Source organism: Perissodus microlepis, chromosome 5 (assembly GCF_051167445.1).
Source record: "Perissodus microlepis isolate ML-2025 ecotype Zambia chromosome 5, ASM5116744v1, whole genome shotgun sequence".
In the NCBI taxonomy this organism is placed as follows: domain Eukaryota; kingdom Metazoa; phylum Chordata; class Actinopteri; order Cichliformes; family Cichlidae; genus Perissodus; species Perissodus microlepis.
In genome coordinates, this window is record NC_140465.1 from 19,308,618 (window position 1) to 19,335,873 (window position 27,256).

The 27,256-nt window shown below is 41.9% G+C and overlaps 1 protein-coding gene across 7 annotated transcripts; it reads left to right on the plus strand.

Annotated features, from left to right (window-relative positions):
- Positions 1-1,402: 1,402 nt before the first annotated feature.
- On the plus strand, positions 1,403-26,293 carry wnk2 (WNK lysine deficient protein kinase 2). Of its 7 annotated transcripts, none has more exons than XM_084928562.1 (30): positions 1,403-3,053; positions 7,863-8,035; positions 8,522-8,742; positions 9,473-9,630; positions 10,241-10,329; positions 10,541-10,760; positions 11,610-11,880; positions 12,763-13,043; positions 13,155-14,051; positions 14,456-14,569; positions 14,985-15,017; positions 15,209-15,325; positions 15,482-15,892; positions 16,064-16,756; positions 17,910-17,959; positions 18,102-18,264; positions 18,357-18,473; positions 18,567-18,737; positions 18,886-18,928; positions 19,019-19,174; positions 19,375-20,231; positions 20,435-20,492; positions 20,603-20,667; positions 20,787-21,370; positions 21,481-21,707; positions 21,804-22,034; positions 22,168-22,266; positions 22,971-23,015; positions 23,131-23,453; positions 23,837-26,293. In XM_084928562.1, the coding sequence occupies exons 1-30, from the start codon at positions 2,388-2,390 to the stop codon at positions 24,137-24,139; spliced, it is 7,836 nt and encodes a 2,611-aa protein (XP_084784688.1). In that variant the 5' UTR covers positions 1,403-2,387; the 3' UTR covers positions 24,140-26,293. The 7 variants fall into 7 exon arrangements, with proteins under 7 accessions (XP_084784688.1, XP_084784689.1, XP_084784690.1 ...); XM_084928563.1 differs by having other exon boundaries at positions 22,168-22,242; XM_084928567.1 differs by lacking the exon at positions 13,155-14,051 and having other exon boundaries at positions 1,409-3,053.
- Positions 26,294-27,256: the final 963 nt, after the last annotated feature.

Consider the following 27,256-nt stretch of genomic DNA (forward strand, 5'->3'; position numbering starts at 1 on the left):
GTTTAAAGTTTGTCAGTATTAGTATTTATAGTATTTATTCTAAAAGTGCATTAAACCGTACCTTTCCTGTCTTTATCAATTCAATTTAGATGATACAGAAATTGGGTGAAAAAAGGACAATGCTGCCCACATACACCAAGACAGTTGGTCCTCTGATTACATCACACAGAAAATAGGAAACCAGATTTTAGAGTAGAAAAAATGTCACAAGTCAAACGGAGGTGCTTCATCTCCGAATATGGCCTTAAAACTGCAAACATTCATCAGCATATCTGTGTTCACAGCATGACTCGGATAACATTAGATCCATATTTAGTGGTTCCTAGTTATTGCCAAACCAATAAATCAGGACAGATTCTTCAAGATTAGTCCATCACAGAAACAAATGAGGGGGAAAAGATAGCAGTTGAGAAACCAAACCTCAGAGCTCCACGTCTTCAGAGCCCTGCCTCACACAATACTTGGTATCCATAATTGATATTGGGGTCATCATTTTGCCTCAGATCAGGTGTCTCAAAAACTGGTTATGTCCTCCTCTGAGCTTCCACCTGTTTTATTTTGGTCAATTATTTCTTTGTTGTAACAATGCTTCTTGGAAATAAATCTCATAGTGTTGGAAAGCCTGTTTATTTCCCCTTAAATGGTGCCACACTTGTAAGGAAAATGCATTTGTGGATTGAGCAGCAGAGTTGAGTGTGTGGGCTGGGCCCTTATAAACTTGTCAAATCTTCCCTGCCAATGCCAAACAGCTTATCCAATACTGACTTCTGTTTTGAGCTTCTGGTAAGTAAGTAAGTAAAATTTTATTTATATAGCACATTTCTAGATAAAAAGATCACAAAGTGCTTCACAAAGTATAAAACAAAAAGTCAGTACCCCAGGTGCTGACAACATTTTTTTCCACTAATTTTGCTGATACCAAATGCCCTGATTAAAATTATAAATATATTATATTATTTTTTAAATAAAGATAATAACATATTTCGTACATCTTTCAGATCACCATAAAAAGTGTTTAAATACTTTAAAGATATGTGATGTAGACTGTTATCAGATCTTCGTAGTTTATTAATATAATGAAAATAATATTTATGTCACAGAGATAATATGAAAATGTGTTAAATATGTATTAATATATGCTACCTTTCTGACTTAATTCCAACTTAATTTTTATAATTTGTTTGTTTTTGTTTTACGATATAGATACAAAGACCCCGTTTAACCCTGTTTAATAAATGTTTAATAAATCCTGTAAGCACAAATAAAATGTCTAAGGGGACTGAAACCTATGATAGCTCTTCGAGAAATACACCAGATGTTCTCATGTGTCGGTCTCTCTGCACTTCATCCATCCGGATGAGTCTGCTGTTAAGACAGGGCCCGGTGCGTGTTATCCGGTAACCCACAGCGTGCCTCTTGGTTGGTAGGCTTTCAGTCATCTTCCCATTGGAGGCTTAGCGCGTCACGATGAGGGCGGACAGCGGTGTGGACCACACAGCCTGTGTCCGGGGAGGGTAAAGGTGCCGCCTAAAAGCGTGCCGAGTTATTGGATACGTGTTGTTGCTAGGGGCGTGGGTTGTGCCGTGAAATGTTCTAGTTTCCCCAAACCTGAAAGAGATGAAATTGAAGAAGAAAACGGTATTATCAGCTGGAACGACAGATGCGCTGAGAGCTGTGTGCTCCGACGACGTGGGGCAAGCTGTGCCGCAGTGAGCATAATCTGATAAGCGCTTGTGTCCATCCTGCACTCAGCTTCAGGACGACGCAGGAGAGGAAAAAGTATATGCGGAGTGTGAGGATAGATGGAATTATGCTGAGGTCACACTTCTCGGAGCTGATTCACACTTTCACCCGGAACACCTGCTGTATATTTGCATCCACCGGAGTCCGTCTCGATGACTGCCGCGCACTTGCTTGTCCCGTGATGTGTCTTTGGAGGAGCCGGTGCGTGCCACGGTCTAAACATCCCCGCCTGTCCACTGTAGGCCTATAGAACAGCTATTTGTCTGCGGAACAAATCACAGTTTTATAGTAGGCGCAGGATCTTATGCAATGTGGTCGAAACGGATTTCGTGAGCTCATAGGTTAAACTGACAGCGACATCAGGCTTAGGTCGCCTTGCTCTGTGCTGTACTGCAGCAAGGTGGACCACCGGGGCGTGAGGTGGCAAGGAGCAATGCACGCATCCTCCCCGCTGGACATTTTTTGGGGGATGTTTTGTGTCCCGAACAAACAAAAAACCCAAGGCCATACACCCTGAACTGGCGAACTGCGTCACCGTGTTGGAGTGTTGCAGGTAAGCAGCGAACTCTTCCACCGCTACGAGAGAGCGACTCATCATCCTCCAGAAACAATGTCGCCGGTGAGTGTTTAACAGCGTAACCGGGATGGATTCGGTGGATTCAAGCAAAGATCCGCCACTGGGATCCACGTTTTCCTCAGCACCCAATCTGGACTCGGACATTAATGCAAATGCTTGCAGGCCTGTGTATGAGAATGGTACAGACCACAATGTCAACATACAAAACACAGCCCTGCGTGGAGCAAGTGACCCCAGCTCATACCCCTCCACAGACTACCAGGTGCCGGTCCGCCACAGGTTTATTCGGCGGAGCCAGTGGTTGTCAGACTCCGAAGAGCCGCCGGTGGACACACCGGAGTTCGTCAACAGCAGTCCGGCACTCAACATCGACCTGCGAACCATCGTTGACAGGAGTCGGGCGCGGGTTCTGCACGCGACCCGCCTCCAGCAGACCTCGAGCACGGAGAGCCAGGTGAGCCTGAAAGACATGGCCACAGAGAGCGTGAACGCGGACGAGGAGAAGGGAGGCAGGAGCGAAAGCAAGCCCAAGGCAGAGGTCGTGCCCTCCGATGTCACAGGTAAAGCAGGAAGTGACGAAAACGAAGAGGAGCCCGGAATGAAGGCTGTGGCCACCTCGCCCGGAGGGCGCTTCCTCAAGTTTGACATCGAGCTGGGGAGAGGGTCTTTCAAAACTGTCTATAAAGGTCTCGATACCGACACCTGGGTCGAAGTGGCCTGGTGTGAGCTTCAGGTGGGTTCGCTAATCACTGAGGTCCAACATCAATCAGCCAACACAAATTAGCTGACTATAAGAGCTCTACGGCATCATTGATTGTTTTTCATTCGCTCACTTGAAGGTTAAAAATAAAAAGCAAGACAATAATAAAGATCTTTATATTACACATAAATACCCATATACATGCCAGTCATGTACCAAACTCTCAGGCAGGGTCAGTGGATGCTGTGTTACATTGTTGCCTTTGGTTCTTTCCCTCAGCTCAGCCAGGTCACAGCCATGGTTCTGTATATAGCTGGATTAAACAAGCTGAAGTTACAAGCATTTACAATACATATGACAGGATTTATGTGTGAACACACGCACACATATATATGTATTATAAGAAACTTCACTTTTTCACTTTTTTAAAATTCAGCAATCAGTTTACAAGCTTTTATTTTTTATAATTCTTAGCCTAGATGTTGCTATTTCCAAACCAAGTTGAAGTAACAGCACATTTCCGATTCAGTAGATTACAAAGATGTCATTTAAAGGAAATCTGAATCCTCCTTGTCCCCTGTGCACATTATTGACTCTTAAGTGAATTGAATTTCATCTGTACCTACTCAGCCATGTCAGCAGATGAACTGAAATGGCACTTTAATTAGTCAGATTTGCTTATAGGCTATATTTTAGCAAGGGGTGATGCAGTGTTTCATATGAGTGACAGCTTGCTGTATCACTAATCTGTGTATGTGGTAATCTAATGATTAGTTTAGATGCTGCCCATGTGATATACAGATTAGTCTGCAGACAGACCTGTAGACAGTGGCTGCCCTTTAAGGGCTCAAATTGTGCTAAGCTTTTTCAGTCTGCAGATTTATGAGCAGGCATAAGAATACAATTTTAAAAATTAAGTATTAAGACATTCTGCAACAAAACACAAGCAGAAGCGTCTTTGTTTTTCCCAGCAGATCTTTTTCATTAAACTTAAATAGCTACTACTTCTTGGTGTATGCTTAGTCACTGAATTGGCTTTCACGCTACACGCGGACTTAGACGTTGGGGCCAGTGCACAAAATGATGAGTCACCATCTCATCGTAATCTTAGAAACCTTTCGTGTGCTTTAAATGATCATAATTACAATTATTTCATATAAGATGAAAAACATTTCACCTCATACTCTTGCAGAAAGTGTAGGAAGGCATCTCAGCAAGTCTGGCCCAACAAATCACTGAATTTCTCCCTAATGAAAAAATCACAGCCTAGCTCTATAAGGTTCATAGAATTAAGTGGTAGTTACATTGTGCTTCTATTTGCATTCAGTAGATGAAAATGAAGTTCTGATGTAGCCCATTCAACGTGTCTTCATCTCATTTGAAGAGTGAGAACGGCGATTGTCCAAGGCTGTACCACAATGCGTCACTACTGTTTAAGATTAACTTTATTGCTCATACTGGAGGAAACGCATTTGGTTTTCTGATCCTCATCAGTACACCTATCCATATCTTCAGTGCTCATTCTTGTCTGTTAGAAGAGAATCCAACCACTGGGCATATTTTTAAGCACTTAAACACATAATTAACTGGATTTCACAGCAGAGTGTGCTTTTTGAATGTGTGTCACGTTTGATGAGCTCTACAGTAAGTGTATTTGTGCATTATGCGTGTGTGTTTGCATCTGCGTGGTGTCTGAGCAGGTTCTTAGGGGAGATCTAGTGATGATTCAACCATTCTGTCCCTCGAGATGAGGCCTTGCCCTTCGGAGTGTCTCTGTCTGTGTAGCTCACTCACAAAAAAAGCTGCTGTAACTCAAATGCCCTGTGTGGTTTGTACACTGTGTGCGTACGGAGGTAGAAGTAAGAATGAGACAGCAGAAAACATAGATGCTCATAGAAATCAGAAATGAATTCGAAATGAATTGTATTTGAAGTGGAGTGTTTTTTCCTGGTGTTGAGCAAACCAGGCTGCCAGTTTTGCTACTTACTTGCCTGCAAAAATGCGATCAAACATTTGCTGACCGAGTTGTTTACCCGAAATTAGCAAATCGCCTAACACAATTTAGTAAAATGCCAAAGCACTTTACCACACTGAGAAGTGTGTCTCACAGTTGTACATTTTGTCTGATGGCTTAGTAATGAATATCAAACAGCGATTTATACCCTTGTGCTGTTACCACACAGATGTGTCTGGAGAGTGAGTCTTGCTGATGCAGCCTTCTGCACCATGAGAGTAGAAACGGGAAAGGCTGGGTTCATCTAAGGACAGCTTATAGTATACGAAGTATTTGATACACAGTAAACCGAGAGTTCTGTATGTTTATATTATTTCCAGATTTGTGTCCACAACATTATATTTTATTTCTAATATTATTTATTATTTAGTTTTTCATTGTGCACAATTATGTCTCAGTAAAGACAATCCTGGTGCCACACCCTGCTGAGATCTTATCCCTCAAAGCGTCTTCTAATAATTTGTATGAAAATTGCTTTTAAAAAAGGACAATGAAGATATGGGGATGAGGCAAACTGTAATATATTTGTACACGATAAGAATCAGAGTTATGAAAGAAAGTCGGATCTGTATCCTTCACTGTGTTGCATGTAATATAAGACACCTCAGACTGAGCACTGTATAGATCACTATGAGCTTTGCAGGAAATCTGATTCTCAGGTATTTGTCGATAATCACTAGCATGAAATGTACATCAGGTTATTGTGGACCCCCTGGCCTTTGAAACATCAAATGCACCCGAATGGTTTCTGCTGAAACGTGTCTATGGAGACGGCTCTAAAGAAACCCTGGAGGTCATGCAGTTTTTGGCGTTGTCATAGTCTTTGAGTTGGATGTGCTGTGCTGACAAGAGAGAAACTGAAATGTGGAGGGTGTTTGCTGTCAGCTGTTTTACTATTTATACAACAGTTCAGGGAAGAAAGGGGTCAAAATATTGATCCATTATACACAAACCCACTCAGGCTTGTATAAGTAAAGACGTAAAATTCAAAATTTGTACAATTTAATTCCTAAATCAAGGATTTTCATTATGCTTTGTGGCTTTGTGATTGAAAGGAAAATAAAAATAAATCCTAGCTCGCTGTTATAAAGTCTTAATGGAATTCTTTTGTGTTCCATTATTTACCAGAGGCATGTTTGACATTTATGATTAAAAATGTGATTAAAGCTCACGTTTATCTGCCATGACAGATGTGTCTGTCTCTGTATCACAGCAACAGATTAAACAAGACTTCTACTCATCTGTCTTTTGAAAATGTGATTTCACTAATGCTGTAGTGCTTTGTGTTTTCTACACAGTGGTAATAAAGAGAGTAATTGGTTCAGACCCCCATGTATACCCACTCAAAATGCCAAAGCTGCTTTCACTATAAACATGAGCCACAGGCAGCAGTCCCATCATAAAGCAATGGGAATATTCAAAGGAATCATATTTGTTCCATTACCATCTCTAACTGAGAAGAATGCATATCTGTCCTTAATGAGAAACAGGTGCAGCGACTTATTGAAACATTTGCAAACAGAAGTGGAAATACATTATAGAAGGCAAACACAGAGGCTGTACAAAACTAATGCGCTTGAAAGTCAATGTTTGGTATGTTCACCTTTATTCTGCAGCACTGTCTGAACTATATTAGGCAAGCGTTCTTGTATTTTCTTTAAGCAGTCTTCAGGTATAGCTCTCCAGGCTTCTTGAAGGACATTCAAAGCTCTCCTTTTGTTCTGTTCTCTGTCAACATGATCCCACACTGCTTCAATATATGCATTTCTATATATGTGTTTGCTTTCAAAGAAATAGTTGTCATGTTGAAACTAAAGCTGTTTCTAATCAGATGCATTCCAGGTGATATTGCATGGTGGAGAAAATCTGATGGTACAGAAATTCCATCAGTTTTGACAGGATCTCCAACCCCACTGGCTGAAACGCAACCCCAAACCATAACAGAGCCTCCACTGTGTTTCACAGATGGCTCTCCTTCCTCATCATCATTCATCAGTTCTTGTGTAATTTGGCATACCTCAGCCTTTTCTCCCTGTTTCCCTTCCATTTCTTGGCCTTCCACTGAGGCCATTTTTGCTCAGGAATCTGTGAACATTCATTTGAATCAAATGAAGAGCTAGATGCATCTCTCAGGGCCTGTGTCAGGTCTTTGCTGCCTTTTTTCCCATTTCTTAAAGACAGGACTTTCAGACATTGTTCATCTGTTGCAGATAGGTTTTGAGACCTGCAACTTCTTCTTTTATTCTCCACTTGTCAGTGAAGTAAAGTAAAGAAAACACTGCACAACATGCTGAGATACACAAAGTTTTCACCTAATAGAAAAGATACTATTTTTTGTCTGTCAAACTGTGTTACCTTTGGCAATCTTTTTAGTTATTTATTTTGTAGATTTGACTAAAGAAATGGGCGCAAAATAGGTATTTCTGTCCCAGGCTGCTAGTAAAGTGCCTAAAGACACGAGTTAAAATTGTTTCTTTTGCTAAGTTGTCTTCTATGTGTAGACCCATTACCAGTTAGTCCCCTGAGTTGCCTTTTTATGATTAAATGCTTCATAGGTCAGTGTTACATGGCTTAACAAACAAACAAGCAAACATTCCTATGAAAAAAGGACTGGGCTGAAAATCCCTCAGAAAACGTGCAGAACTATTATTTGAGACAACTTTGAAAAGATAGAAGTCTGGCTTGTAGGAAGCAAAATATAAAGAAATGAGGTGGGTAGAGAAAGACAGAGAGACAGAGAGACTAATACTGTTTCTTTATACTCTATAGAAGTAGATGCATAAATAATAGTAAAAAAAAACAAACATTTTCTTTCTTCTTTTTTCCAGGAACGGAAACTGTCCAAAGCAGAGAGACAGAGATTCAAAGAGGAAGCAGAAATGCTAAAGGCTCTCCAGCATCCCAACATTGTGCGATTTTATGACTTCTGGGAATCACCCGTCAAAGGGAAAAAGTGTATTGTTCTGGTGACAGAGCTGATGACCTCAGGAACACTAAAAACGTGAGCGGCAAAAGAAAAATATTTCCTGTCATAACCTTTGTTTGTCTATTTTGCTATATTTTAATTTGCTCCCCAAAGCTGTTGAATGGCATAATTTTAGTCATTCTAATCAACGGCTGAAATCCAACCAAAAGCTGAAAGATATATTTATGTGAAGAAGGGGGTGGATTTTCTTCGTAAAGTGTAATTAGCAAAATAAATGAATACCAAATAGAGGGTAGGACACAATAGAAAAAGATTTTCAGGCAGTCACAATTAGGAAATTGGTTTGAGAAAAGAACAATCATTAGAGAAGGCAATAACAATTAGCAAGAGAAGAACAGCTAACTGGATATATTTTATAAATGCAGAGGTTACTTGGGGATAGATCTCTAAATGTGATTTCAGCGACTATCATTCAGCATGTTTGAAAAGCCAGTTTTTACTTGTTGCCAACTGGAAATTCTCTATCACCACAATAATATATACATTTTTATCTTCCAACAGGTATCTGAAGCGCTTTAAGGTCATGAAGCCTAAAGTTCTTAGAAGCTGGTGCAGACAAATTCTCAAAGGCCTCCACTTCCTCCACACTAGAACTCCTCCGATCATCCACAGAGACCTTAAGTGTGACAACATCTTCATCACTGGTCCTACAGGCTCTGTCAAAATTGGAGACCTGGGCCTGGCGACTCTAAAGAGAGCCTCTTTTGCTAAAAGTGTTATTGGTTAGTTACCATGCAGTTGGAAAAACTGCTGTTTTAATGATTTGGGAATTTTCACAGTGCAGAAAGAAACTGTAAACGCAGTGCAGACACTGTTAGACACCGTTAGGGGTCGAGATTATTTTACCTGATGCATCAAAGTCAAACATTCGCTCTAGTTTTGCTTTTAATTCTTGGCTCTGTTTTTATCTTTGGCAAAATATTTCACTGCACTCACCAATCCCACACTAAAATGTGTCAGCGGGTTATTTGTTGCTGCAGGTAGTGTTCAGTACCAAAAATGACACTGACGATCACGGTGGGAGTAAACGAAAACAGTAAATCTGTGTACTGCATAACCAAAATAAGGGAACTTGTTCCTTCTAAGTGTGGGATTTTGTGCCTGTTATGTTTTTTATGTAACAAAACAAAAATTTCTGTGAAGTATAGAATTACATTAAAAGCTCAATATCTATGTGTCACTGGATCCGACCAGCTGTGACACAATGAGTGTTTTGAATCATTGGCCATTTTTAAAAAAACATTAACCCTACTTGGTGTAGAGTTACCGAGATTGTTTGGGCTTATTATTAGCTTTTTGACCACCTTAAAGTTGCTATATTTTACTGTCATGTTTAGAAAATTCTACACGATTTATCAGGCCTGATCAGTTTCTGCTGTTGATGCCACTGGAGTTCAATTAAACCATCAGTAAGTTTGCAATTTATCATCTTCTCTTGCATTAATTTTCCAGGCACTCCAGAGTTCATGGCTCCAGAGATGTATGAGGAGCACTATGACGAGGCCGTGGATGTCTACGCCTTTGGGATGTGTATGCTGGAGATGGCAACATCTGAATATCCCTACTCTGAATGTCAAAATGCTGCTCAGATCTACCGCAAAGTGACCAGCGTGAGTTCACGTTCAAATCCTGCCACTGCTATAACAACTTTCAATCTATGATTACAACAAAGCCAAGCTATATCTCAATTTTTTGGTTCTTATTTAGAATGAAGGGTTCATTATAAGCCTGCCACAATATCCGATTTGTTCTGCAAATTTGCATTGATCAAAAGACAGTCAAATTTACATGTAGGTTTGCTTATTTTGTTGGAGTTTTTTTGCCTGCACGGATGGACTGTTGTATTTTTGTAGTGTTCCAGGTCAAACTTGGAAGAAAAAAATAAAGCATCTAGCTGGTTCTGCAGCGCTTGGAACACAGGACCCTGAGAGCATGGGCAAACCTCGGACTAATTTACTTAAATTACTGTTATAATAGACAACAGTATCTACCTAATGTAGCTAATGCTGACACTTTTAATTTGGCAGATGAGAACTGTCCTATTTCTTTTGAAAACCTTTTTTCCCAGGGCCCATATGTCTGAAAGACAATGTGTTTAACAGGCTCTGTATTTCAGGATTTTATACAATGCAGACAGAAGTTTCTTCTGTTATTTCTCCAAGTACTTCTGTTTAAAACCTGTCATTTGGTAAGCTAAGACATGGATTAAATTTTTTTTAGGGGGTGAAACCTGCCAGCTACAGCAAAGTCCGCGACCCAGAAATTAAGGAAATAATCGGGGAGTGCATCTGTCACAGATGGGAAGAAAGGTAATTGGAACAGAACCTCTATCTCTGGCTTATGACGCATTGTTGTGTGGGTAGAGATTGACTCTTATATTAGCACTGCGTTGTTTTGTTTCTCCTCCTGCAAAGAGACGTCAATACCACTATTTGACTCTGACATAGTTTGTGCTCCTCTGTGTTTTACTGTGCCAGTGACATGTAGTGCAGGTCTGTAGTGTTTGTGTATTTCTTGCAGGTACTCCATCAAGGACCTCCTGAATCACGCCTTCTTTGCAGAGGACACGGGTGTGAGGGTGGAGCTCAATGAAGAAGATGATGGGAAAAAAGCATCCATCGCTCTAAAGCTGTGGGTCGAAGATCCTAAAAAACTGAAGGGAAAATACAAAGACACTGGTGCCATTGAGTTTACCTTTGATTTGGTGCATGAGGTCCCAGAAGTTGTTGCCCAAGAAATGGTAAGGAAATTTTTTTTCAAAAAGCACTGTTTCTCAGTGCTTTGCCAGTTCATGTTTCTTATTGGTGTCTATTAAAATGTTGCCTCGCAACAAACACCTGGGTTTGAATCCATCATCTGGCCGGAGCCTTTCTGTCTAGAGTTTGTATGTTCTCCCTGCGTCTGGGTACTCTGGCTTCTTCCTACAGCCAGTCAGTGAGATTAGGTTTATGGAGTGATAGAGGGGAAATGAATTTAAACTCTAACCATAACAAAAGTAGTTTTGTTTGTTTTGTTTGTTTTGTGGTTTGCTATTTCAATTCAGTTTCTGTTATTTCCTGTTATGAGGTAGTTGGGCTATCAGCATAATGATATACAAAGTGTCTAATAATGTTATGGAAGTCATTACATTGGAATACATCTTCTGATGTAGGTCTGATGTAAGGAGTGCGTTACTGGTTTGCAGTACTGCGAAGTGCTTCAGATACCACAGGACTATGTCTACATAGACACTAGAGCAGGGGTGTCAAACATAAGGCACGGGGGAAAGGATCAGCTTGGCAAAGACAGTCGGGCCCACTAGAGAGCTTTGGGAAAAGGAGGGCATAAATTTTCGATTTTCAATTGTATTTTAATCTATTTTAGCGTTTTTCCTGTTGGTAAAGAGCTCCATCTGGCCATTTATATTACATAACAGTAATTATTAATTGTTTAGTTAAAAGTCTTTACATGCCCTTGGTGTAAAAAGTGAGTTTGACGCTCCTGAACTAGGGCAACTGATCACTTGACCTTTCGCTCTTCATGCAAACTTCTGTTAATGCAGGATGGGTAATTCTGAGCTGCAGTGAGTATCTTGCCTGTGCCTCCATAGGTGGATTCAGGTTTCTTTCTGGATTGTGATGTGAAGATCGTTGGGAAGTCCATCAGAGATCGTGTAGCTCTAATCAAATGGAGGAGGGAGCGGACTGTCTCACCAAATGGAAACAGCGAGACACCCGTGAAGAAAACTCAGCAGAACCTCCTGCAGGTTCCCAGTACAGGGATGCCACAGGGAGCTGCATTAGCTACTACAGATTATGAAGACCAAGAGTCAGAGCAGCAGACTCTGATCTGCACCATCCCCGCTGCCACATCTACCACATGTAAGAAACTGAAATTAGAATATTATGTGAATGTGTGCATTAACACAAAACCTGAAGTTAAAACCAGTGTTGATTTTAAGAGCCAATTTTGACCAGTTTTAGTTTTATTAAGAATTTAAACATCTAAGCTCTTTTAGTTTTAGTTGATTCAATATCGCAAGAGCATCACAAACTAAATCTGAAGTGATTCAGTTCACTAAAATATAAAGTGTAAAAGTTTGTCATGTTTTTACCAGTGAGAGTTGCTCCACATGGTTTACAAAGCATTTTATTTTCCATGACATCAAATATGAAATGCTGCTGCTTTTCCTGCTAAGAGATATTTTGTTGTGTTATCGTGAGAAAGCATAGCTGAGCCTGCCCTCCCTGCGTGTTTTTCAGATTAAATGTGTGTATCTAACCTTACTGCACAAGGAGATTACTTCTGATTGGATCCTACCTATCTACACAACGTAATTAGCTCTGATTGGATCTCATATTTCCAGAACGTCTTCATCTCGCTCATATGAAATGTGCTGACAAAAGTATCAACACATGTCATGATAGTTTTTCTCCTCGCGCATTTGTTATCATCTTGTTTTTGTCACTGACTAAAACTACAAGAAAAATTATTGGTCAACAAAATCAAACACTGGTTAAAACACACGACACAGACTGTTGCTAAAAATAGTTTCAGTGAACCTAAGCGAGAATCAGACATATGGCTGCTGCAGTGTCTGAGTGATGCCAAATTACGTGACATCATTTAGCATTTGAATTTGATTAAGATTCTATTCCACTGTCTCCCACACCCAATCTCTCTTTTTGAGTGTCTGTCCTTCCTGCATATGGACAAAAAGCATCACGGTGAATCATAATCTTTTACATGCTCTCTTATTACAGCTGACAGTGGAGTGAGCTCCACCATGCAATTAGATGAGCTAAACAATCAGCAGAATGGCCCCTACCCAACGCTTCAAGAACCTGTCACCACAACTCAGATTATCTACAGTCCTCCTGCACAGACTGACCCTCAGCTGCACCAGGGGCCTTACCAGCAGTCCACTGCACAGTCTGTGCAGTTACACCAAGGAGCGTACCAGCAAACCGCAGGCCAGCTGCACCCTGGGACCTTTCAACAACCTGCATCACAACTGCACCAGGGGCCTTATCAGTGTCAAACAGTGAGTAAAAGCATTTCATGTTATTTTCATTTTCTCTTTCTGATATCTTTAATGATATTTTTCCGAAATAACGAAAATGTTATTTTCTTTTTCTGAATGATACCTCATCAGCGTCACTACAGTGATCCCTTTGTATGCCATGAGAACCTGCTCATCACTGAAAGTACTATGTGTCTTAGGCGTGGCAGCGCCTCAATGGTTGAGATGGTACAGTGTAGGATGCAATCGCTAACTAAGACAACTCCACTCCCCTGCTTGTGTCCGTTACAGGAAGTGTCTCCGGCAAATAGCACAGAGAGTCGAGTGCACGATACAAACTGCCTGTATGCTAACTCTGCCCAGAAGCCGTCATTGTTATCGCCTTTCTTGCTCCCCCATCAACACTCTCATCATGACTCAGCAAGTCATTTCGATTCACCTCACCTTCCCCTTAATTTACAACCTCCTGCAGAGCTGCCTCCATGTGTCCCACGCAGCCCAGGGCCTCACCATCACTGCAAAGCTTGCATGTCTCTCCTCTGCAAGGACAGGACAAAAGGAGGTGGATCACTGGGACACACACACAAACGCACTGACACCACATCCACCCAGTTTGCTCCAGTCTCCAAGCCAAGCTCGCCCACATCTCTTCATCGGCCAAGGTCTCCTCCCTCTCTGCCCACTACCACATCATCAAATTGTCAGCCCGTCGTGGCAGCTTCTCCTTCACATCTTTCTCCACCTTCAAAAACTGTGTTCCCACGGAGTTTGTATGAAGGTGGAGATCTCACGCTCCTCAACTACTGTCTCCATCACATTGTCAGTCGCAGGACCAGCTCCCCCACCCTCTCTGATAGAGGTGTTAATCATCCACTACACAACCATGGGGAGGCTGGGGTTTGTTGTTCTTCAGTACGTGAGCATAAAGACAAGAGCCAGAGCCTGGATGCTCCGTTCTACTGTTCTCCAAATGTGGTTAGGAACCTGCAGTTATCATCACATCACAGCAAAGACAGAGCCAATTCTCTGGTGGGTTAGAGAAGAAGACTTTGCATAGCCTGAAATGCCATAGCAGCAGCCTTCTGTATCTTTCCTTATCCTGCAAGTTGCCTCTCTCCCCTGGCCAGTATGTTAGCAGCCTGTTTTTGCTCCTGCTTAATCAACATTAAGTGCTGAATTACTCGCTCAAAGTGCTTCTCTTAACATGTTGGATGGGCAATGATAGATAAATGCTGCCGCTTCCCGTTTCCATTTTAACTGCCCTTGATGAACAATTCCAGCTGCTAAAAAACACCCCTCTCCATTTTCTTGCAAGTGACCACAAATGCTTTGACAAACTAAACTGTGAGCCACATTTGTTGTATTAAATACAAACACATATTATACAGTTCTACTATCCCTAAAGAAGGTCTCCCATTATGTGTTTCTGACAGACAGTTCCTGCTCCAGCTACGCCAGCCACTGCTGCTAACCAGAGCAGACAGTGCTTTCCAGCTGCAGGCCCAACTCTACAGACACAGAACACTGCCCAGCCCAACCAGGAGCAGGTACTGCATACATCTGACTCTAAAATGGCAACATCTGTAGTGAGACCCAAAAATCTGAATTATGAAGCGACGGTTTGAAAGTCGCTCATTGGAGTCCACCCAGCTGCCTGTCCTAGCGTGCTTGACTCGCAGGGTCTCGTCATTTGACATGCAATATAAAAAATACAATTTCAACTTTTAAATCATAAACTGAAACATGCAATATAATGGAAGTTAATCTGCCATTTGATTTAGTGGTGCTGGCCATTTTAAGTCAAGTAGGTCTAGTGCTGTGTGTGAGGTGGGTGAAAAGTGTATCTGATTTTCCCTTTAATAGCCAATGTGCACTGTACTGTATATCTGTGTATATGTGTGTGATGTGAATAGCTGTTCATGTGGTTTGTGTCTCCTTCACATTTATCTCTCCTCACTGTAGTACCATCTCCAACCAGCTGCTATCCTGCCAAAGGTAGAGCAGCATGCAGAATAACTGAATCACAAGTCTGCCTGCCCTGCAGCTCACTTGTAACAAAGTGAAGCTGTTAAACTGTTTAATTATTAGTTTGAATTCTCAGTTTCAGATTCATACTAAATACTAAATAAGTAAAAAAAAAGAAAAAAAGAAAAAGAAAACCCCAAACATGTCATTTCCTTCCTTAGCTGTTATCTGCAGAGCAGCCTGCTTCCCACCTGAGTCATCCTGACACCGCTACCAGTTTTCCACATTTAGTCTCCAGTGCTCCTTCCCCACTTCTACCCCTGCAGATCAGCATGCAGGTGTGTTGTGTTAGCATAGAGAAGACAACAACAAATCTTCCTATAAAATGTTATAATAGGTGGCAGGGTAGAGTAATAAATAAGGGGCCTGTGTGAATGTTATTTCTATTGGTTATCTTTGTTCATTTTATATCATTTTCCCTTTTTCTTTCCCAGTTTTCCTCACCATATGCAGTTATTCAAACAGGGGGCCACAAGCCTTCCCCCGTCTCCCCAGCTCCTCTGCCATCTGTCTACAGCAGCAGTGAATCCACTATGTCTAGCACCTATTACTCACGTTCACCCCACCGTCCCTCTCTGCCTCTGATTCCTCATTCTGCCATGCCATCTATGTCTACTCTTGGCACTCCTCTGTCCACACCTCAGCATGTAGCCAGTGTGGCATTCCCCCTCCCATTTTTTGCCATGTCCGTGTCCTCAGCAGTGCCACAGCAGCAGGGCAGCCCCTCCACATCTCAACCAAACCTAAGTTTCCATTCCACCCATCCCTTACCTCTCTCTCAGGTACAACCCACCCCATACCCTGCCCCCAATCCTGAGCACGGTCTGGCTGAGCAGCCTGTCCAGGTGAATATTTCACTCAGTTCTCACTGTAATGGTTGGTTGGATCATAGGAAATCTGTAATACTAAGGTGGAATGGGTGTGATGCTTGTTGGGCATGGTTTTAGCGACTCAAAGACACAGAGTACTTGAACTAACTGATGAACAATTCTTTAAATGTGCTTGTTTTCTTTCAGATACAGTCAATCACTCCGCATGGCACTCTGGGAGACTTTCAGCATTTGGGTGCGGTTCACTCAGTTTTGCCTACTGTTCAGACTTCTCTCTGGGGAAGGGGAACAGATTCAGAAACTAGTGGAGCTGGGCTTGACTTAGCAGGAGCTTCTACAATTTCAGCCCCAGTCCCAGCCCCAGCGTCAATCCCAATCCCAGCTAAAGTTGATACTCAACCTCCAGCACAAAGTCTGGCTGTGGTGGGAGCACAAAACCAACTTCAAGTCCCAGTATCAGCTCAGGCCGCAGCTATGCCTCAAACCACAACCCTTCTTAAATCCCCCACTTCAATCCCAATACAAGTTCCAACAGCAATTCAAGCTGCAGTCTCAGCCCCAGCTCAACCACTAGTATCAGCATCAGGTCCCATTTTGGAGCGAACAGAAGTCTCCTCTGTGAGCATACTTTCATCCAAACCCGAAATGTCAGTCCCAGGCTTGGTTTCAGGCCCAAACACCCTGCCAGCACCAGTTCAGTCTGCAGCTCCTGTTCCCGCTCCAGCTTCTGTCACAACTTCAGTCCCAGCTCCAGTTCTGCAGCCTCCTGGCACCCAGACAACAGTCTCAATACCCGAGTGTTCCAGCCTGCCTGCAACTCAGCAAACTGCAGACATGGCATCTGCATCCAGCACCCCTCAACAAGAGCCCTGTGCAGAGGTAGTGATGAATCCAATGTCTGTGAATATTTGAGAGCAATACCAGTTTATACACTTATGTAAATTCTATAAGATTTACCTGTGCTTGATTAAAATTGTCTCTGCAAATGACAAATAAAGTCATGTGAAAAAGAAAGTTCTGCACAGAACTCTTTGGAGATCCATGAAAAACTAAGTACACCAGCCAGGTGCTTCTAAAGAAAACTTGATGAACTGATCATCAGCACTTGTGATCCCCTCTGTAAAAGCAGAGGTTTAGGCAGTTAGGTGTGGGGGTAACTCAACGCCACAGTCTTACCAGTTTTTAACGTCTCTGAAAATTCAGCCCAAGATCAGACTGTATAATGCTCCAAGAAACTGTGAAAAAAACGCTTCTCAGACTCCAGAGGCCTTATTAACCATGTCAGGTGTTAAAGTTCATGAAAGAACATGGCTCCACAGCTTAGGTTCACTTAGATTACAATACGCCAGCACATCAGTGCAACTCATAGCAGCTGTGTCAAGCATGGTGGAGGAGGGTGATTATTTGTGCTTGTTTTGCAGCTACAAAACCAGAGCATTCATTGAGTCGACCACGGACTCCACTGTATATTAAAGTAATCTAGAGTCACATTTGAGGCCTTATGCCTGACAGCTCGAGAGTGGCTGAAATTGATCCCAAATGCAGCAGCAATTCTACAACAGAATGGCTGAAAGAGACAAGATGTGTCAGTGGTCCAAAGTGCAGACCTCAACCTGACTGAAATGCTGTGGCAGGACCTGACGAGAGCTCTGCATAAATGAATGCCGGCAAACCTCAGCAAGGGATACAGAAACCAATTACTTCACATTATTACTACTTCCACAAATGATGGCTCATTGAATATACTGTAGCTCTGTAAAAACTTTCTTTTTCACATGACTGTATTAAAGTATCCGCTGGTCAGAAAGAACGTTCAAACTGCAGGATTCATTTCAAATTACATTAACATAAATTTTATACATCAGTCCCATCATGACACCAGCTTCTGAATCTTAGTTTATTATGCTGAGAAGTAACAACACACATTAACCATATTACATTATACATTAACCACAGTAAGGCTTAGTCCCCCAGTGATCCATTATAGGTCCTTCATCGAGGTCCTCTTACACTCCCATTTTTCTATTTTCAGGAGGTGCTTCAGGAAAAACCAATATCTTTACCCAGTTATGAATTTGACAGGTGTGTATCTGTTGTTTTTAAAAAAAATCTATTTTATGTCTTTTCAGATTCTGTAGTTTTTACAATTTTGTGGGAGGAAAATGTGCCACTTGGCCGTGAATTGCTAAACTGTCTTAAAATGTTTTTTTTTTTTTCGTTTTAGTCTCAAGTCTGATATACCATCTGGTAAGGAAACAAGTGATGGCTATGAAAGCTTTGCTAGTGTGGGAAAGGGAGATGGGAAACCGAGGAAACATCACCGCAAGTCTGCCCGCACCCGTTCCAGGCAGGAAAAGACCAGCAAACCAAAGCTGAGCATGCTCAATGTGAGTCTTGGTGACATTCGTGGTGTCAGAATGTACAGTTTCTTGAAATCTTTTATTTTTCTGATTGTAAAGTGTAAGCACTGCTCCCACAGGTTTGCAACACTGGTGATAAAATGGTCGAATGCCAGCTGGAGACTCACAACCACAAAATGGTGACATTTAAATTTGATCTGGATGGAGACGCTCCCGAGGAAATCGCTACTTACATGGTTAATCCAGACTTGTACAATCTAGACTTTGTGTTTAATCATTTCTTAATATTTACATTATTGTTTAACATCTTAACAACTGCATATCTACAGGTGGAGAATGGCTTCATCTTGATGTTAGAGAAGGAAATCTTTATTGACCAGCTGAAGGATATTGTGGATAAAGCTGAAGACATGCTGAATGAAGACATGGAGGGTGAAAGGGACACAGCTTTGAGTTGCAGTCCTTTACAAGTCCAACCATTTGAAGCATTAGTAGGAGAGGTAAGAAACAAATACACTGCTTGCTTGAAAATACTGTAGGTTTAGATATTAGCAGTGACATACTCATAAACACGGATTCAGACAAATAAATAGAATGGCAAAGCAATTAGCATACTGACTTAGCTTTCATCTGTACATTTCTTTGTAGAGTCAGCAGCCTGGAGGATCTCAACCAGTCTATCAGCAAAATGGTATAACACTTTTCTTAGAAAAACATTTACCCATGTCTGGTAAATCCTTTTTCCTCGTCACTATAACTTCTTTTTAAAAATCCATCCCAGTTCTTCATACAGGAAAGAGATGGTTCATAATCTGCCCTGTAGAGGAGATACCCACATCCAGTCAGGAGACCCCCTCTGACGGGACAACTACGCAGTCACCTGGGAGCTCAGCCGCTATGCACCCTGCTGACAGCACCACTGCAAAGCCCTCCAGAGGTGACTGCAAATTTTCCAATAATATCCAGCAGCTTCAAGGAGCAAGAACACCACCTTGTGGCAGTACAATGACAGGCATCCTGCAGCTCAGATGGGCAAAAACTGATTTCACAATAAATAAAGTAGACCTTTTTTTTTAAAAAAAAAAAAATCATAATTCTGTGTAATTTTGATTCTACCTTTTTAAAAACCTTTTGCAGAAGAGGGTTCATCTTCCACAATGTCTGGGGGAAGTGGAGGTTTCTCTTATGACGTGTACGGATTCTGCAGTCCTCCAATAATGTCCAACACAGACCCGCTCCTCCTGGCCACCCTGTCACCTCCTGTGTCTGCACCTCCGACTCTCCAGTCAGTGCCATCAGTGGAGCCAGCAGGCAGTTCAATGCAACACAGCATGCAAGCCCAGACAGCCAGAACACAAACATCATCCCCGCATGCTGCTTTCCCTGTGGAAGATTCACAGGGATCCCCTCTCGGCTCCATCTCACCAATCCATGCATCTCAGAAGTTGCCTGATATGACATGCCCGGTTTCTATTGCTGACGACGTGCCCTGCTGCCCTCTGGTCATGCCCCTCTCTCTCGATGTGAGCACTTCACAGGTTGGATCTCCGCTTACTCTTCCGCTCCAGGAGCCAGGATCAGTCAAAGAGGCACCGGCTGTCTCCTACGCCCCTGCAGCACGGAGCGAGCGACCACAGCAACCTGTGGTGCTGCATCAGCCTTTTGCCACTGTTGGAGGGACCAAAGTGTCCTCACTACCACAGAGTCCAGCACCATCCCAGCATGGTGCAGGCCCCAGTGAGTCCGATGGTGAAGGAAGACTGGCTCGTAGCGGCTTTGTGGACAGCACCATTAAAACCCTGGATGAGAAACTACGGAATTTGCTCTACCAGGAGTATGCTCCCATGTATCCATCAGGCAGCGCTGCAGAGACACCAGGGTCTGGCACAGAGTACATTCAGTCTCCTCCTGGTCCAGACAGCGCCACAGGAGGCTCAGGAAACAGCACCCCAGGGCCAATAGGGGAGGGACGCTACAGAGGAGGTGAACAGCTGGTAAGTATGTTTTGTACTGTGTTGTACTGTATCCAAATAATATTAATTTAACTGTTTAATATATTTTAGTGTTTTAATGGAGTTCAAGAAAAGGAGCACAGCTAAACTGATCTAAGAGAGAATGACAAATATTATTTAGCTGTTCCTCATCAAGTATTTTAAAGGACAACGAGTAATAGTTTGTATCCTCTGCCCTCTATAAGCCTCAAATTCCAGAGAGAATGGACAGTTTGAGCGCACTGAGTGATTCAGCTGTGTGTGGTACGTCAAACATCGCAACATAATCGGCATCATTATCTCCTAAGTAAACTGAGATGCGAGTTACTTCCTGCAGTGCTACAGTTTTAGTATTGTGGATATTTTCCTTCCAGCGTCCCTGTCGAGAAGACACGTTCCTCACTCTGCTTCATGCTCTGGAGCAAGAGGTCGATTTAAGGTATGAATGAGAGCATGTTCACACATTTAAAGTGAAGGTAGAGCTGTTTTTTCAGCACCATTTTCTTCTTTCACACCATTCATGATGTCATACGAATTCTTCTTCTGTGCTTTTGGCAGATCACTCCTGTTCCCCCTGAAGTGGCCAACAGACGAGATGTGAAGCAAAGGAGCTGGAGCAGCGCTGCCTCACCGGCGCACCCTGTGGGATACATTAGGGACCATGGTCAGTTTGATGCCATGGCTACCTCCACCACAATTGGCCGTTTCTCTGTGGTGAGCACTGAAGATGACATTACACAGAGGACACGTTGTAGCCGTTACTCTGCACCGCCTGATTTCTATCTGGACACGCCTCCTTCTAACGCCAAGCGGGGCTCTTTACCTCGTGCAATGACATCCGTCCCTGTGGATGTCACGGTCCACGCTCGCTTCCTCTCCTCAGATTCAGGGGCAGAGAGCAGCCCTGCAAAGCTGACTCCTGCCACCCCGTTGCAACACTCCCGCTCTGAGCGCAGAGGAAGTGACCTCATGAAAAGGGCAGTGGCCTTTCTCCGTCGTTCTGGTCGCAGCAGCAGCGTGCAGAGCTCTGACTCACCGAGCAGGCATGGTGGGGTGCACGGCTCGGCCTATGGCAGCAGCGATAATGACTCCGAGATGGAAGATTCAGACATAAAGAGAGAACTACAGAGACTCAGGGAGAAGTAAGCATCGCTTGTGGTTTGCTTTCTGTCATGCAGCATGTTTGTATATGAAGATATTTTGTCATTTAGCTTGTAAGTCATTATTATTTTTCTCTCCTGGGTTTCCTCAGACATCTGAAGGAAATCTCTGAGCTGCAGGCCCATCAGCGAGGGGAAGTGGAGCTCCTGTATCGAAGACTTGGTAAAGTTCCTCCTCCTGGCCTGGGAGTTGCTGCACCACATGCCAGCCGTAGAAAGAGGTCCAGCAAGCACAGGCTGAAGCCAGGCAAACTTCTCAGCCCTCTGGTTCAACAGTTTAGAAATGTCACAACCAAAACTGGTGACTCTAGCAGATCCAGTGAGTGGCTTTGCAGAAATCCAAGTACTAAAAGTTAAGAATATGTACTGAAAGACTATTTATTGATGTTATCCTCTTGCATTTGTGTGTCTTTAGGTGCTGCTGCAGGTACGGGTGACAACACAGTTAGTTTAAATGGGTCTCCAGCTAAAGGGTCTTTCCCCACTCACAGCAGGGCCCGGTCATGCACCAGCCACCTTCCCAGCTCAACCTCGGAGCCTGTGCAGACTCAGCAGCCCTGCTCCCTTAAAGGCTCTTTATCTACTGATAACATTTATGCTGGACTACACGGAGATGGAACTGGCACACAAGTGCCACCGGGGCAAGGTACCACACACCCTGATTCAACAGTATTAATAAAACCATTATTTGTGTTGTTGCTTTGTTTAATAATGTTGGCAATGGAGTGTTTATTCTTCTTACCCTGTTGTCTTTTCCCCTTGATTATGCTCCTCTACAGGCTGGTCTAATTACCCTCAACCATCTGAGAGAGTGACCTATAAATCGAGTAGCAAGCCACGAGCTAGATTTCTCAGTGGGCCTGTGTCTTTATCTATCTGTTTGTATCTCTTCTCTTCCCGCATAGCTTCATATTTTCTGGTTTCCATATTTTCAGTAAAACTCCTTTTAGTTCACAGGGTTCTTTATGTGCTATTTTTTCTCTGCCTCATTATTATTAGTTGGTATTTTATTGTATTATTTCATTTCAGAGATGATTTTATTTTATTCAGCAGTTTACACAAATTCCCTGAAAGAGAAGCTGAGAATTTTACCCAATAGCTATCAGTCATGTTTAAAAACTGTTTTTATTTATTTATTATTCAACATATTTTTATAAGTATTGAGTTTTACCTCACGTTTCACGTGTCTCACTAATTCTTCTGCTCTCTGTCTGTGTGCAATAAGCACTTATCAACTTTGTATTCCTAGGAAATAGACTCTTGCATGTCTCATGCATCCCAAACTACAATAGATTTTCTCGTCATGCTTCTTTCTAACCCTGTATTACCTGTTTGTTATCTGTGTCACTCGAATATCCTGCACTTTGTAATGCCTTAAACATGGGTCATCTGCATGATTTGCTAACTATACGGATTGTCTCATTTAAGGGAAATGATTGCCTTGTTTATCCATTTGTTAGTGTGATTTTATTCCCTTGTTTTGCAGTGCTCTGTAGCTTTGTTTTGCACCGCTCCCCGTTATTGACCATTATAACCTGCTGATGAAAGCAGCAATTTGCATTAATCTTTTTTTGTTCTGTAGGGGCGACACTGAAGCGACTTTGTCTTGGTAAAGAGCGTGGTAGCAGTATGTAAAATTACAGTCTCATTAAGAATTTGTTTTTCTATAAGTCAAGTTGTTTGTTTCATGTTGTAATCAGGGTATTAAACCAGGTGTTTATATGTGTGTGTGTCTTTTTTAGGGTCTGGAGCTTCAGCAGGGGCTTCCAATCAGTCACAGCAGCTGCCTGGGGGTGTCACACCTCCTCCACATCAGCCGGTGATAGGATTGGCCCAAGCTCAAGCCAATAACAGCAACAACAAAACAGGCACATACAGTAGCACATCTACGAGTGCCCATGATAGCAACCTGCCTGAAGACTTACAACGACTAATGGATGACTGGGCCCAGGAGGTTCTGATTGTCACCCACCGGCCTCGCACTAACTCTTTGAGTATAACTCGACCCCAGCTTTGGGATCAGGATCCACTTCAAACAAGTGAACAGCTTGCTAGGGCTTCAGATGTGAGTGCTATGGTTATTATCTATTCTATAAAAGAGATATTGCAAATATACAGTGTTTAGATCATGAGGCCTGAAGTGTATAAAACTACTCTAATGGCTATAACTTCAAAATGCCTTAATGTTGTAGGGACTCATTAATTAGAAGAGTTCATTACAGAATACAGTAATACGCTTTCATTTTCTCATGACTTGCACTCTGACTTGATTATTGTATTTCATTTCCTAATGCATGCTGGGGCATTCGTTAACATTACTAGAGGTTATTGCCATGCTAGTATTACAGTACTGTATCCTGCATGTCTACATGTTAGTGTAGCTATTATTGTTTTAATATGCAAAAGTGCTATGTTTACTATTTGCTTTTAACTATGTAACCCTTTTAGTTATCACCATGGACAGCTTCAGGACCAGAGGCCTGTAGTCTGCCACTGTCCTGGCCTGATGCCCCTGGGTCAACAATGATCGCCACCCCGCCGGCGGGGGCACATCCCTCTTATCAGCATCACTCTCCTGCTCCATTCAGGGCCTTGCCCTCACCTCTCTCTATTAGCCAGTGGCCTGGGTTTTTCTTTCCCCTTCCTCCAGGAGTCTTTGCCTTTCCTGCTGTGGCCTCAGCTCAGGATACCCACAGCTCCATTCCAGCACCATCATATCAGCCAACTGACCCCAAGGCGAGGACTCTCTAATCTCTGTAGCATTGTGTCTTCCAACTCCGTTACCAAAAATATATCTCATTATAGTTCTAGTCAATCTGTACATAATAGTGTAAATATATATAACCAGCACGTATGTAATCATATGTACATACTCATCCTTAGTCTTTTTGTTATTTGTGTCATTTTGCATCAACATACCTCATGTCCGTATTACAATGCATAATCCTTGAGTGCAGTCCACTTGTAATTAGCTGAATCGTGCATTAAAGTGCAGATTTCTTTTTCTGTATGTGCATTGAATGTACATACTGTATTTCTCATTCATATTGTGTTTTCAGTTAAACAGCTGATGTTTGTGTTGCTCATCTCACTCATATATATATAAGCTGCCGAGTGTATATATGAATTATCGTCAGTCTGTAAATAGCTCCTGTGTTTGTACAGTTACCATTAGATAATCTGTAGGTTGGTGCTGCAGTTACGTGTCTTAATGCAACACCTTATTTGCCACCATCATGCCATCACTGTGAAGACTTGACATCCTGGTCACTAAGGCCAGTCGCTTTACTTTCTCTCAGTCCAAGGATAGGTTTCATTCTTCATCGATGAAATGCTTCCAGCACAAGCGCTTGAAATATCCTTAAGAGATTTGAATGAACTTGAACTTTATCTTCAGGTGGGAAAAAAACACCTGTGAGAGTGCCTTGAAATGCAGTTTCCGTTTTTTGAAGAAAAGCATTTAGATTCAAAGCATACTCTAGATATTCTATATAAGCTTTCACCTTCACAGGTAAATTATGTGATTTGAATAATGAATGTGGATTAAAACATGTTTAATTTAGCAACAAAACACAGCTAATCACTACAATCCGGTGTTGCGGTACATTAAATATCAGAGATTGTAAAAAGATTAATGAATATCCAAAGCTGAATTAGGTTAGCATATACTTGTGTAAGTTTCCTTGTTCACTGAAGTCATGTTCTTGTGGGATTGCTTTAGCACCTGCACAGCAGCCTGCATGACCACACGGATGTTCTCTGAATCCCCACTGAGTGGTGTTCTGTGTTTAGAGTGGATGTTGTTCAGAGCAAGCGATTGAAATCATACATAAGGAGGGCTGAAGGACTCAACACACGAGTCAAAATCATAATCATCCCATACCTCTACTAATGCAATCTGTAGCTTTACATATTGTTGCCTTGTGGTTTTTAAGAGATTACTGCGTGGATGGTTGTCGTTTGATAAATGCTGTTGATGTGATAATATTAGGGGGGCACATGACGAATGTGAATTACCGAAAAGCCACAACTGTTTGATGTTTGCGTAATAGGCATAGGTTTTCAAAATTGTATTTATTAGATGCTGGCCTTTTAGCTCATGCTTATACGTATTAAGGCTAAAATGATTCAAGGATTTCCAAAAAATATAGTGCTTTCACTATTTTAGTCAAAAACAATACTTTAATACATCTCTTGCATAAATCATTTACTCCCTTACAAGAGTTCTGGGGTTGCATAAGTCATTTTGTGTATTTTTGAGTGCAAATGGCACAGTCATCTTAAGAAAACACTTGCTTTTATAAATGTGGTCCCTTGTTTCCCCGTGTAAAACTACACAGTCAGTATGGTAAGCCAAGCAGTTCTGTAAAGGCACGATAAACACTTTTGGGGAACCAAAACAGAAATCTTCTATATTTGCAGAATTACAGGACGCTAAATTTCCCATAATGCAACACACTAGCATCTTTACATCATCAGGGTTGTTATCTTTCAACCTGTAAAAAATATTTTCAAATTCACAAAACACATTACGCAGACTGAGTATAACACATCATAAACTGAACCTTAAATGTAAAATCATTGGCATGACCCTTTAAAATTGTTTCACTTTTGCACATTAAGAGAGTAATTTAAAATGGATTATTTGTCTATAAGGTAGATCTTTAATAATGACCTAGATATTTTTTTTAATCTCCTATGCAGTAGTTTTCTTTGTGCTTTCCACTGTAACTTCTGTCTTTAAATCTAATGCTTGCAATGACAGCTAGATGTATGATTGCTTTTGCCTGCTATATCACCTGTTTTCCCAGCAGTTTCCTGACCTTGTCAGATTGATACCTTCTCAAAAAAAGCTGTACATACTTGAAGACATAAATAAATTCATTTTTGCTTGACACCACACAATATTAGTCACATACTGCTTTCATTAGTAGTCACAAGCCAAATTGTCTCTGGGTCTCTCACTCTTCTCCACTCTAATTCGCCAAAACAGTATTGCTTATTACAAATGAAAAGACAGTTTTGCAAATGCAGTTCTGGGAAAGTTATCACTCTATATTTCACCAAACAGAGGCTAAAATCTATGTTAAAATCCACATTTCACCACTGGTATTTGTATTTCACTGATAATAGGAGATTTCTGAGGTGTTTACTTAAAGTTTTTGTGTATTAGTATCTTTCCGTCAGGCATAATGCACTTGACACTGCAGTTTGAAGATCATCCTGATCTTGATCGTGGCTCAAAGAGTTGGCAGTTCGTCTTGTAACCAGAAGGTTGCCGGTTTGAGCCCCGGCTCAGACAGTCTCAGTCGTTGTGTCCTTGGGCAAGACACTTCACCTACCGCCTCTGTCAGTCTGCCACAAGGCAGCTGTGGCTACAACTGTAGCTTACCTCCACCAGTGTGTGAATGAATAGTGGAATTGTAAAGTGCTTTGAGGGCCCCAAAAAGCGCTATATAAATGCAATCCATTATTGTTATTATTATTATTGTCCAAGGAAATCTAAAAAGTAGAACTCCAGAATTACACAAATTGTCAAGGTGTCTTGGAAGCATTTCTAAATAACTGGAGATTCCAAGATTGTTAGTTTAAACAGTTGTGTATATACACAAGTCAATCTGGATGTGTCACCACATTGCCAAGGTCTTAAAGAAGGCCAGCAACCACCCTCAGATGTGAGGAAATTAGTGATGTTCAGGAACAACACTGGATCTACCGATGTTCAAGTACGCTATCAACTGGAAACTGGTTTCATCATCGACCAAGACATGTTGACCAAGAAAGAAACCCAAATTCCACCGATTTAATATTGATTAAAATCTGCAGCTGCCCACATGGGCAAGCAAACTGGCTTCTAGAAAAAATGTT

Bases quoted from the DNA above. Each gene is read 5' to 3' on its own strand.
- wnk2 (XM_084928562.1), top strand. From the start codon at position 2,388: ATGGATTCGGTGGATTCAAGCAAAGATCCGCCACTGGGATCCACGTTT. The intron at 9,631-10,240 runs GTGAGTTCACGT...AATTTTTTTTAG, and splicing joins TCTACCGCAAAGTGACCAGC to GGGGTGAAACCTGCCAGCTA. The intron at 15,326-15,481 runs GTGTGTTGTGTT...TTTCTTTCCCAG, and splicing joins CCCTGCAGATCAGCATGCAG to TTTTCCTCACCATATGCAGT.